Source organism: Pollachius pollachius (assembly GCF_949987615.1).
Source record: "Pollachius pollachius genome assembly, chromosome: 2".
NCBI lineage: Eukaryota > Metazoa > Chordata > Actinopteri > Gadiformes > Gadidae > Pollachius > Pollachius pollachius.
The window spans coordinates 3,031,867-3,044,411 of NC_136935.1; the positions used below are offsets into that span (position 1 = coordinate 3,031,867).

Below are 12,545 nucleotides of genomic sequence, written 5' to 3' on the forward strand. Positions count from 1 at the left end.
CATTGTTGACGTTGTGGCGGGGACCAGCTTCTCCAAACGGATTCGGTTCCGACCCTAGAATAGCACGCCGCATTCATAGAAGTGCCTCACAGTCTAGATTGAAGTGTACCAATGGCGTTATACATTTTTTCAAGATAAATGAGACGTTGAAATATATATAAAAAGAATATTCTGAAGTTAGACTTGGCCTTCATAGTTGTTTTCTTAGTTGTGTACTTACTTAAATGATTTAGTTATGTTGAATAGCATGAAGATATATTGCATGATGTGTAAGTATCTGATCCCTCATTGGCAAAAGGGGTACCTAGAAATCTGAATATCTAACTCGGAACCGTCCAAGATGTATTTTTAAACGAGCTGTCTCTCAAACCCGGGCTGTGGAGGATTTTCAATATTTGATGTGGTTAAGGGACAAAGAGCGACACAGAAGTGCTTTGAGGAGGCAAGGGCTTTTGTATTCTACGTACTTCTCTTAAAAGAGGCATCCACATTTTATTGCCCAATTTTCACTTTGATAAAAAATTGTTGAAGTCAATTATCTTAGGGATGCAACAAATGCCAATGCAACGGCCACACATGCTGGTGAGAATACAAAGCCTTGCTCAATGAACGATGAATGCCGGGGACTCCAGTCAAACATCCAGTTAGGATCTGGGATTAGAGAGAATGTGGAGCTTCTCAGCAAGCCTCCGAAATTAAATTGGCCCTTCTCGGCAGCGCGGCTCACAATTCCAAAGCTAGAATTGCAAGATGCCAAAAAAAATGATGAATTCTATCAGTCGCAAAGACCTTCCGTGTTGTAGGAGACACTTTCCCATTACTGGAGTGGCGACAGATTTTAGACTTGAATAGGGCAGAGACACGCCTGTCCATGCAGCTCTACGTTAGCACTTACATGATTGACAGCTGGTGTGTGTCAGGACCTAACCATGGAGGAGGACACACTTTTTTTTTCTCCAAGCAAAAGGGAAAGAGATGTTACGGTTAGTATGTATGATTTGTGTGTATGTGTGTGCCAGTGTTGGTGTGTGTGCCAGTATGTCTCGTGGTTCTTTTTTCTCCAACCATGAATAGACGTGCAATTGATCAATCTTTGAATGAATGCACTGGCAACCCCCAGATATGAGACCACGTCTTATACAATACTGTGTGCACACTATCCACATGGTGGTCAACGCAGTGTCGTTAAGCCGGGCTGCGTCACACGCAGAGAGCCTTTTTGACCCTTGCCCAGTCCTTGGCCAGTCCCACCTGCTCTATAAACCAATGGGAACTCTCCCAGTCTCCCATCACGCCGTAGAAGGAGGGCGGCTCAGGTGTGCCGGGCCAAGGAACTCATTTGGCCAGAGGCCAAGAGATGCATTGGTTTCACTTTTGCTTTCACCCAATATAAACATGTATTACTTGGCTGTCATCCACCGCAACGTATGACACACGGGGCCACCTGCTGGTTAATACTAAACCACTGAAGCCCCCTAAACAGAGAGTAGGAGAGGGAGAGGGAAAGAGAGAAAGAGACACACAGAGAGAGTGCTCCGTTGCAGACATGTTTACCGAAGCCACGGCAACTGAGAAATAAAGTCTGAATTCAAAGTAATCGAGTCGTACAGAGAAACCGACTCAGAGGAATAACTCTAGTTTTCTATTTTCATTTAATGATATGCCAGAAATAGGGCCCTACTTAAATTTTGATTACTCCTCATAGATATGAAACACATGTAATGCGTAGGAGCGGGCACGTTTCCCCATTATAACTGCAACGGATATTCCTACGCAAAAATCATTTCAATTCATTCAAACGTCATTAAAAACTGGGGACTTCACATCTAGGAATAGCGATGAAGTATTGACACGCAGTCTGGTATCCTGTGCACCACGTCCACCGACAGACCCGGGCCCCCACAGAAGTGTTTGCCGCCTGTCCACGTATCGGTGTTTGGGCGTACCTGTGAAGCCCAGAGGGCAGATGCAGGAGATGAGCGGGGGTGGGGTCAGCAGGCCGGCAGTGACGCAGGTGGCTCCGTTCACACATCTCTGCGGGTGCGTGACACAGGCGTCGCCCACGTGCTGGCAAAACTCACCGGTCCAGCCGGGGGCGCAGACACACTGCGGTACACAGCGGAGGCAACACCTTATTCTGTTTACCGTTCACTCCCCATGTGCTGTTCACACACGTTTTGTTTAGCCAAAGTGATTTTTGAGGATGCCTTTGGGGTAGGCCGCCGACGTCAGGGTTAAACCGACAGCCTTTCGTCTTGAGAACAAATCCCCCCACTATACCAGCCCGCCTCGTTTCATTCCAAGCAGGAGCATTGCGCCTATAAATCAAGCACTCCATTGTCAATGATGAATACAGCCGCACAAACCCAAACCAACATGTTACCCTAAACAACTTAACAATTACTAAAATATAAATGGACTGGTAAGCGAAGGCGCTGTTGGTAGTGGACATCATGGCTGTGATGAAGTGCTGTGTGCAGTTAGCGTCTTGAGGTAGAGCTCAGAAGAAAGCGGTGCAAGAGGAGTGTGTTGCCGCTAGGACAGAACAGCACTGATGGAAACTAATTAGGAGCCGTGGGGCATTATGCAGCTCTCTGAGGTATTGTGTAAGAACACGGAAATTCCCAAGGACTAACCAAAAGAGAGGTAAGACTTAACCCGTCCATCCAAACATTATGTTCTGTGTTTGTTCGTTCTCGTGTTGAGCACGCTTGCTAGAGTTTATTATCATGCCGCCTCCATAAAATATATAAAAACCCTGAATATGAAATAGTATGTGGCTAACACGCTTATTTATGTGTTGTTTTGATATAGCTGAACTCAGATGAAACACGCTAGGCAAAGTTATAGCAGCCGAAGCCAAAGCAATATATCATCAAGTAGAGAAAGGCGTCGACAGCAATATAGAGACATAATGATGCACACAAGTTATCGCACATCCTAAATAATCTGCTCAGACAGTACCCAAACCCAGACATGCATTTAAGTCATAAACAACCCCATATGTTTTGCCATAAAACAATGAGCATTATTACAGCGCAGGGCACATCAACACACACACACACACAGACAGACACAGAAGCAGACACACACAGCCACACACACATATTTTCTGACTCCAACAGACCATGCAGCATGCAGTGGGTCTATCTAGGGTGGGCTAGTAGATGGGCCCAGTTTCAGGCACCGCCAAGTCACATAAATATATATTTTGTTTCTGAGTACTTCATTATCCAGGAAACATTGAATTACTGACCTTGTAGCCGCCAATTATACTCAAACACAATCCCTCATTCGGGCAGTTGATATTGAGCTGCCCGCAGTAGTCGATTAGTTCTTCACAGTTCTTCCCAGCAAAGCCTTCAAGACATCTGTGGGTCGGTGTCATCAGAATCAATTCACCTTGCTCAATAACAGGCCACACATCTTAGACAGGATGCAGATGGAATACATGTTGGCTATGCAGCGTCCACTGTGTGATTGGGAACAGGGACGGGGGGGCCTGGAAACAAATGTCTTTTCACAGTGATATTCTTTTCTTCTTAATAACGCTAAGGTGAAATCCACGGTGAAGCAATGATTTATTTTTTTCGTATTAAAGAAAATAAAATGATATTATTGAACCGAGGCGGATGGAAATGAAGCAGCCTCTGTGAGTTACTGAACTCTATAATAGGGTTTAGGCCCCTTCCTTGAAAAGGGAAAAACATAACACTTGATGTCGAGTGCAGCCTATCATGATATCCTGTTGAAAAAGCATTTGAAAACAAACTAAACAGCGTATAACTGTGTTTCTTTTGTCCTACTCGCCCACAGGCAGCGGTACACTTCCATTATGATAACTGGATTATAAATCACCATTGCAATGTTTTGCAAAAACATAACATAAACATAACATTATGTAGCATTACCTGAAAATACTTGTAAACATTGGAGGATAAAAAATCAATCTCAGAGAAAATAATATGAATTTTCAGGTAACATCTGAGGTGTGTGTGTGTGTGTGTGTATTTGTGTGTGTGTGTGTGTGTGTGTGTGTGAGTGAGTGAGTGAGTGAGTGCGTGCATGCGTGCGTGCGTGCGCGAGTGAGCGATTGAGTGTTTGTGTGTGTGTGTGTGTGGTGTATGTGTGTGTGTGTGTGTGTGTGTGTGTGGTGTGTGTGTGTGTGTGTGTGTGTGTGTGTGTATGTGTGTGTGGTGTATGTGTGTGGTGTGTGTGTGTGTGTGGTGTGTGTGTGTGTGTATGTGTGTGTGTGTGTGTGTGTGGTGTATGTGTGTGTGGTGTATGTGTGTGTGTGTGTGTGTGTGTGTGTGTGTGTGTGTGTGTGTGTGTGTGTGTGTGGTGTATGTGTGTGTGTGTGTGTGTGTGTGTGTGTGTGTGTGTGTGTGTGCGTGCGTGCGTGTGTGTGGTGTGTGTGTGTGTGTGTGTGTGTGTGCGTGCGTGCGTGCATGTGTGTCGGGGGGGTGGGCAGAGAGGGGAGGTGCCAGACAGGTGGGGGGTGAGGCGGGGACAAGGTGGTGGGCGGGGGGGTTGACATCATCTGACAGGGGAGTTCTGGCATGGCCTCGATTAGGCCCCGGAATGCACATCACCTGCAGGCGTAATCATCTCCGCGGGAAACGCAGCTGCCGTTGTTCAAGCAGGGTGGCGGGAGGCACGCTCCGGCCCGCCCGCCGCACACTGGGTCCTGGGCGCCATCTGCACACGCACACTCCGAGGCCTGCGCACGCAAACACACAGCAAAACGGGTCAACTCGCTTTTTCCGGTTTTTCGCGGTGCAAAAAAAAACGGAACGGGTTTAGGTTTCGCCCCAAAAAAGCCGGAGATCACAAACGAACAGAAGGAGAGCGGACGCCGAGTCAGTGGCGTGAATTTGTGAATTCAATATTACTGAAAGAGAAAACGATTGCAGGGATATTACATTTTTGTAAGAGCCGCAGGCAAAATAGCTGATATAATCTGATAGACGAGACACAACCTCCTCGGTTGGTCGATACATATATTAACGCAGCGATGGTTCATGATGAGAAGGGTTCTGGTATTCAGTATAACGAACATATCGTCTGCACGGACATCACCATACGTATTCGAATCGATCGTCTGCTCGGCGTCTCGGGCAAGGCTACTGCTTAGTTTGTGCATCTGCGTGGCTTCTACTCATAGCAAATGACAATGACAAAGATGTCACGGCAGTAAACACCGGGACCCGCACACCCACGCGACCCCGGTAAAAAACTTTGTTAATTAATATTAACTTCGTAAATATCGCTGTAAACTTGAACTCCAATGTTAAATGCTAATTTAACAATGACGTAGTTAATTACATTGTTGTTAAATCCTCATTTAACTCTTGGACTTCGTCCAATGCCCATCCTCAAAAGTTTAACAACCTCCACTAACCCTCACCCTTCACCCGCTTCACTCATCATTAGCTAAGCACCCGAAATCGAGCTGCCGTTTGGAAAAACGGCCTCACTCTTGGTTCTCTAAAGCGGTGTTTCTCCACTGGTCGGGCCAAAAGACCTGCATGTGTCCTTATTCATTAAGTCACGACCAGAAAGTAATTAAAATTTTAACAATATTGCAGTCATCAACAATGCCTTTGTGTACTGTTAAAAACACTGGAAAACCACCAAAAGCTGAAACAATTGGGGCTAAATGCGATAAAACAGTAAGCCGTTGAAGCATGAACTAACATTGAAACATAAGTGCATTCATGGGCTTCGATCTAAAGAATGAGGTTTGGCATACACTCTGATCTAAAAACGCCCTCACGACCCACTTAAGGGACGCGACCCACCACTTGAGAACCCCCACCCTAAAGGGTTGCATCTTATCAATCACACTTGACTCGAGACACTGGAACAAAGACAAACTAGCGTGGCTCACGTTGGCGCAGACGTCCGGCTTCCGACAGCCGAACGTCAGGCAGTTCACGGCGCATGTGGGCCCGCTGAAGCTGTCCACGCAGCGACAGGAGAAGGAGTCGCCGTCGAGCTCGCACGTCCCGCCGTTCACGCAAGGGTCGGAATCGCAAGCTGGGTTCCTCCTCTCGCAGGCCGGACCTGAGCAAAACAAAAGCGAACCGCTCCAATGCCTGTGGAGCATTCAGTTCATCCTTTTGCCGTGTGTGCATGAAAAGGTTGAAAGTAGGAAGAGTCCTGGTCAGGGGCGTAGGAATGAGTTTAACATTGGGGGGGACACATATCGGAAACCTGACAGATCCGTTAATGGTTTGAACAGAAATATGCCATAAATTAACTACACTGAAAAAATTCACAAATATATTTTATTCTACTAAAAAGATAAATTTGTAAATGTAAAGGAAAACACATTTTGAATGGCAGTAATGAACTGATAAATATCAAATCAATTCTTTAATTGCTCAATCATCCGTTGCATACGTTATTTAGAATAAGAAGCGGTGACAAGACGCTGCGCTTTCAAAATAAAATAAAATATTTTTCTCCCCCCGGTATAATCTTTAGGTGGGACAAATGCGCCTGTCTCCAATATTGGAGGGGACACGTCCCCTCCGTCCCCCCCGGTTCCTACACCCCTGGTCCTGGTGTTGTAATTTTCGCCTTCTGATTCATGTGATCTACTAGTTTACACGTGGTTTCATATGGTGATGACCAAGCGTTCAAAGTGTCAATTATAATGACTCAACTAATTATCTAGATGATTACTTGTATGCTTGGGAAAAATCTGGGAAACAAAAATTGGTGTAAAAAGACTTCACAACTCCTCCAAGATTAATCAAGAAGTGTCGTGAAAGGAATACTCCGAACAAACACAGTGTGTGCGAGCAAACCGAGCTTACCTAAATTCTAAATTACCCATCTGCAACACCCAATATAAAACAGCCAAAGTGTTATTTCATACCTCGAAGGAGAAGCAGACGCAACGGCGTCAAAGAGGGTCCCTTCCCATAAACCCCTCAGAAAACGGGAACACTTCGCGTCCCTCTCCATTACCTGCTGCTAACCAGCGCTGCGCCGACACACTCCACGCCGCCGTGACATTGTATGCAAAAAGATAAAATTAGATTGAATTCACTTTGGGTTCAAGGTGAATAAAACTTGATGTTATTCCCTAGTGGCCAGAGTTTCATTTTTGTGTTCCTCAGATGGTACCAAGTGATTTATCTTTCCGCCGGCTCCCTTCTTTTTTCCCCCTGCATATTCTCCTTAATCCCCAAGCTGATGCACCTCCTCACGTCCCAGAGGTTTTCCGCAGCCTCTCAGTGGACATCAATCTTCCCGTGTACACCTTTGGGGCTTTGGCTATTCTTTTTACCGTATTTCCTACTGAAATCTTAAAAAAAAAAGAATAGGATTTTTCCACAAACACCTCCCAAAAAAATGTGTGGCGCCACGGATACGATTTTTTCTCGCCATTGATGTGTCCCCTCTCACAACAAATCGATGTCATGAAAATTCAGGTTGTACTTCTCATGTGGCACACCATCGCCATACCCCACGTGGGATGCATGTTTGTATACATCGGTATGGAGGTGATTCATAGCAGTAGTTTGGCACAGGGAATATTGAAACGCTCCTATAGTCGTTATTTGGATTGGAAAAAATCAATTACATCCCGGCACCAGAAACCCTCTTCCCTGCACAAAAAGACAAAAAAGCTGAAGCCAGTCATGCCTTAGAGCTAATGCCTTGGGGCGTCCACACAGGAGAGTCAAATCAAAAGGAAAATCTCATTTGAAATGTCCCATGAGTTTGCCTCATTATTCTGTGCGCATAGACTTTGGCCTGTGAGGGCAGTGGCTGCTGCTACAGCCACCAACGCTCCATTGATTAATGAGGCAACAGCAGAGAGAATGTAAAGGAAGCACCGGCTCCACAGAACTCCCAGGAAGCTGCTGGAAGGGAGGGGCGAGGCAACAAACACACACACACACACACACACACACACACACACACACACACACACGCACGCACAGAGACAAGCACATGCACACGCAAACATGCACGCACACACACAGAGAAACACACACACATAGACAGACAGACACTCCCACACACACACACAAAAACATACACAACCACACACAGACATACACACAACCACACACACACACACACAAACACACACACACGCACGCACAGAGACAAGCACATGCACACGCAAACATGCACGCACACACACAGAGAAACACACACACATAGACAGACAGACACTCCCACACACACACACACAAAAACATACACAACCACACACAGACATACACACAACCACACACACACACACACACACAAACACACAACTACGCACACAATCACACAAAAACACACAACCACGCACACAATCAAACACACACACACACACACACACAAACACACACCATGACTGAGCAAAATAAATGCTAAAAAACAACTCAGTGTTTGGTGTGGTGCATGCAGAGAGAGGGAGATGGAGGAGGAGGGACATGATGGATTCATCGAGCTTAAAGGTAGATTAGCAATGTGTAACAAACACTTTTTAAACGTGGCCCCAGTTTTGACAGGGAACACATACATTTCCAAATATAATGTCTGGCGATTTTTTGGGGGAATGAGTTGGATTTGCAACAAAACAGCAAGGCATTGAAAAGAGCAATTCATTGTCAGTGTTAGTTTAGAAACATTTTCAATTCCAATAATAATTTATATATTTAGTTAGGTGTGTGTGTAAGTTGAGTGTGTGTTGCCATGCTAAAACCTGTACTTTACAGAACAAACTAGAACACTACAATAATGTTACCAGCAAAGGAACATAAGCATGAATTACTGTGAAAGGCCACCAAAAGCCATAACACTTGAAAGCCAATTGCGTTTTTACTTTTATATTTTGTGCTATGCGTTATGCATCGTGTTATGCTTCCCATTTGTGTGCGACAACCATAAAACCAACATATACATTGCGAGAGCAAATAACCCCCATTTGCATCTTTAAGTGCAAACGCCTCTAGCAGGTTTCGATACCAACGACTCCATTCACCCCGTTTATAGACTCGTAAGGGCTCGCCACTTCCTTCATATGCACCCCGACATCACAGATCATAAAGTGTGTCTGCATAATACAAGTCTCGCGATACAGGGCCATCTGAGAGCTTGTCCGCCTACAAAAAGTTTGGTGGTTAGGGGCTTGAAGGGAGCTGGTAACACACGCTAAAAGACTGACACCCCTTGCATTTGACAGGAAATGTCGCCTTAGCGGAAATTAGATTGGTTAATAGGTAGGGAGGTTGCAGTTTATGATCAGTGATTCGATAGCAGAATCTCCCTCTCATGTTGGGGTGTGGGACTGCGCTCCACAATACCCAAGGCCTGGACGCCTGGTGGCCTCTATTAGGCCCCTATTAGATGGATTCAGGCCGATTGATTTATCACTTACAATGCTGAAAAATCACAAGGAGCGTTCAGAGGTGGGCGGCGGGTAACTGGATCGCGGCCATTAAGTGAGAGAATCGGCACTGAGAGAATCGGGAGGCGATGTTGACCTACAGTTCCACTGTTTGTGTAATTCCAATGTTTCAGAAAAAAACATCAAAGCACCGGTTTACTTACTTAAGAAACTAAGCGTTTAATGTTTAACTTTGTGTTCTTAGGCTTTTACATTACTCCTCTCACTCCAAACATGCTCCAGCCCCTTATTTCTTTCCCCTTTTCCTCACTTTAGGTTTGTTTGTAGTCTCTTATTGTGAAAGCAGCGGCACCAGCAAAGTGCTGGGAGTGCCGAAGGCTAGTTGAAAACACTGCATCGTGAACAGCGCGACTCGGCCAATTACTGCAGCCCTGCTAGACGTGGGGGCCGACCATACTGTGAGGGCAGAGAAACTCTTTAAAGCAAGGCCTTTAATTGAACAAACAACCCGAGCACAGAACGTGGCATCCAGCAACACTTGGCTAAGATGAATGGACGCCTGTGTTCTGGGCGGGTTTCAGACGTTGACTTGATTACACTTGATTGGATTTGTTTTCCGTGAGGTCAGGCGTTAAGTAGTCTCACGTATCAGACTTTCCTCCGAAGGCGGACGAGCTGAAGTCTGGGGGAACGGGGTGTATCGCTTTCTACGGCTTCATCGTTTTTTCCGGCCTATCGTGGTGCTGGAGACGGAGATCTGTGGCCGCCTAATTGGATGAACCCAAACTCGGTCAGTAGTTAAAAAGTTTCTGTGAAGGTTTCAAATTAACGCCATGTAGACTGGACAGTGTAGAAATACACTAATTTAAATCACCGCCTCAAAACCTCATTCACTCACGCATATTAATTTTTTCGTCTATAGAATATCTCCGTAATGAAACAGGAAACGCATAGTAACTCCACCCCTTGCAGTTATTGGTTTTCGACCCCACGAAAAGCAAAATTTTGCTTAATAATTGCTGTCGAGTCGGGTCGCCAAGAGGGGAGGAGCCTAATCTGGCGTCGCCCAGAGCTGATATATGTTTGACTTTCACATTGACCGATCCCATTCCAATCCGATATTGCGTCAGCTGTAACAGAATGAAATCACGGTTTTATCTATTAATTTTTTCATAAATATACCACTATTCTGCAAGACAGCTAATTAATCAAAAAAGCAAGGAGAAAAAAAAAAAAGAATGTTTTGTTTTCAAAATATTTGACCTAATTAATCTGAGCTGTCATCGGGTTCGCTTTAGGTGTCGATCAGCTGCCGACAGCCCAGCCTAGTGCCTAAAAGGGCAGTCCATCACCTGACATACTGCTGGACTCCATCTCACCCGCTCACCCTTGTCTGTGGGTTGGACATCGGGCTGAAGGCGAATTGCTAGATATATGGTCGGTCCGGGATTGGAACGGTGTACAATGGCAGAGCAGGAGCACACTATGATATCGTGATTGTTGTGCTGTGCTGCAGACACAGCGCTGGCTACATTACCGGAGTAGCCCGTCTCACAGATGCACTTGAAGGACACTGGTGACACTTGAACACATGATGCCTTTGGACAGACTCTCTCACAGTTTTCCCTTCCAATGACTTCGGAGCAGTTCACCCCTGAAAGAAAATGAGAAATAACAACATCACAAACACTGAATTGGAATTAGATTGAGCCGCAGTACTTAACCGACAGCTTTTGGTTGGATTCAAAAATCAATAGTAAAACATTGGGTCTACATGAAGGTTATTGATTTGAAAACAGCTTAAAAAAGAGGTGATTAAAAATGAAGTTAAAAATCGATATAATGTATAGCATTCAATATTTATTTATATTTACTGGGCTGATGATAACACTTTACATATGAAATAGTTGTGGAATGATAAAGCGTTGAACTAGCAAAAAACAATGAAGTTTTCAGGACTTAGGAGTCATTCAAAGCCTTTCCTGGCTCCCCCCTCCCCCCCCCCCCCAAAAAGGGTCACGCCCTTACCTGTAAAATGGGGAGGACACAAGCATTTATATGTTCTGTGGTCTGCATCGCCGGATCCATCGCTCAAACAAACGCCTTTGTTTCCACACGGGTTGTTCAAACACGCGTCAAACTTCTGGCACAGCTTCCCGGTGTAGTGCTGGTGGCACTGACAGCGGTACGCCTCGTCCCCGGGGCCGGCTTGACAAATACCGTTCCCGGAACAAAGGCGAACGAGCGGGGAACTCTGACAAAGCTGTGGCCTCACGGACACGTTGAGCCTGAGGCCCAGCTGGCAGAGCTGCCCGTCGCCCTCGTGCACCGCGATGAAGTAGTGAAGGCCCGGGACCAGACGCCCGCCGGGGACCACCGGCGCGCTCCCGATCGCATTGCGACCGAAGAGGGACCCCTCTGCCCCCTCGGCGGAGCAGCTCTCGAAGCCGTCCTCCGAGACGTTGGCCAGCCGCACGCCGTACGACCGCAGGGTTTGGTCGGCGGACACCAGCAGTGTGTCTCCGTGCTGCAGCTGAAGGGGGCAGATCTGGGGGTAGGCGAGGGGTCGCTGGGCGCTGAGGGCCGGCGGAGCCCCGGGAGTCTCCCAACACTGGCCCCAGTCCATGCAAATGTTCTCCGTCAGCGTCAAATTGAGCGAGACGGCGCGGGGCGGACTCTGCCACTGGAGTGAGGCTTGTCGAGGGCAGAATGTTTGGCAGTGGACCACAGGCACGATGAGGCACACAAGGAGAGCCAGGCCGTAAACAATGCTGAATAGTGAAATCCTCGTCATGGTTGGCTTTGCCCGATGTTGTTCTTAAATCGCTGCTTGTTGTTTCATCCGAGCCGGATGAAGGCGGTCTGAGACTTTACTCGGAGAAGTCTGGAATGATCAAAGGAATATGGTGTTTTAATTGAATCCTGGGGCCATTTCTTGAGGTCCACAAAGTCCAAATGGGTCACGATGAACGGCATCGTTACGGCTAACCTGGGGAAGACAGAGAGCTTTATTAGTGCTTGGCAGACAGAGAACCTCGGTGCATTTGTCTCGGCAGTGAATAGCGCTGATGCCCACCGGGTTGCTTTCATAATGGTAACAAAAACAATTGTTCAGACATGCATCTGAATTCGGTGTAAAATGCTTTGTATAAAAGCCTCTGCTTAGTCAGTAATACCCAAC

General features: G+C 46.3%; 1 protein-coding gene across 1 annotated transcript in view; it reads right to left on the reverse strand.

The window, feature by feature from the left end:
* The window catches only part of eys (eyes shut homolog), a gene marked incomplete at both ends in the record, with an annotated part of 123,047 nt that extends 110,889 nt beyond the window's left edge, over positions 1 to 12,158 (reverse strand). The window contains 6 exons of the mRNA XM_079729026.1: positions 1,947 to 2,106; positions 3,257 to 3,371; positions 4,593 to 4,720; positions 5,891 to 6,066; positions 10,902 to 11,018; positions 11,393 to 12,158. Of these exons, the coding sequence (XP_079585152.1) occupies positions 1,947 to 2,106; positions 3,257 to 3,371; positions 4,593 to 4,720; positions 5,891 to 6,066; positions 10,902 to 11,018; positions 11,393 to 12,158 (1,462 nt within the window). The remainder of the gene's footprint in view (positions 1 to 1,946; positions 2,107 to 3,256; positions 3,372 to 4,592; positions 4,721 to 5,890; positions 6,067 to 10,901; positions 11,019 to 11,392) is intronic.
* Positions 12,159 to 12,545: the final 387 nt, after the last annotated feature.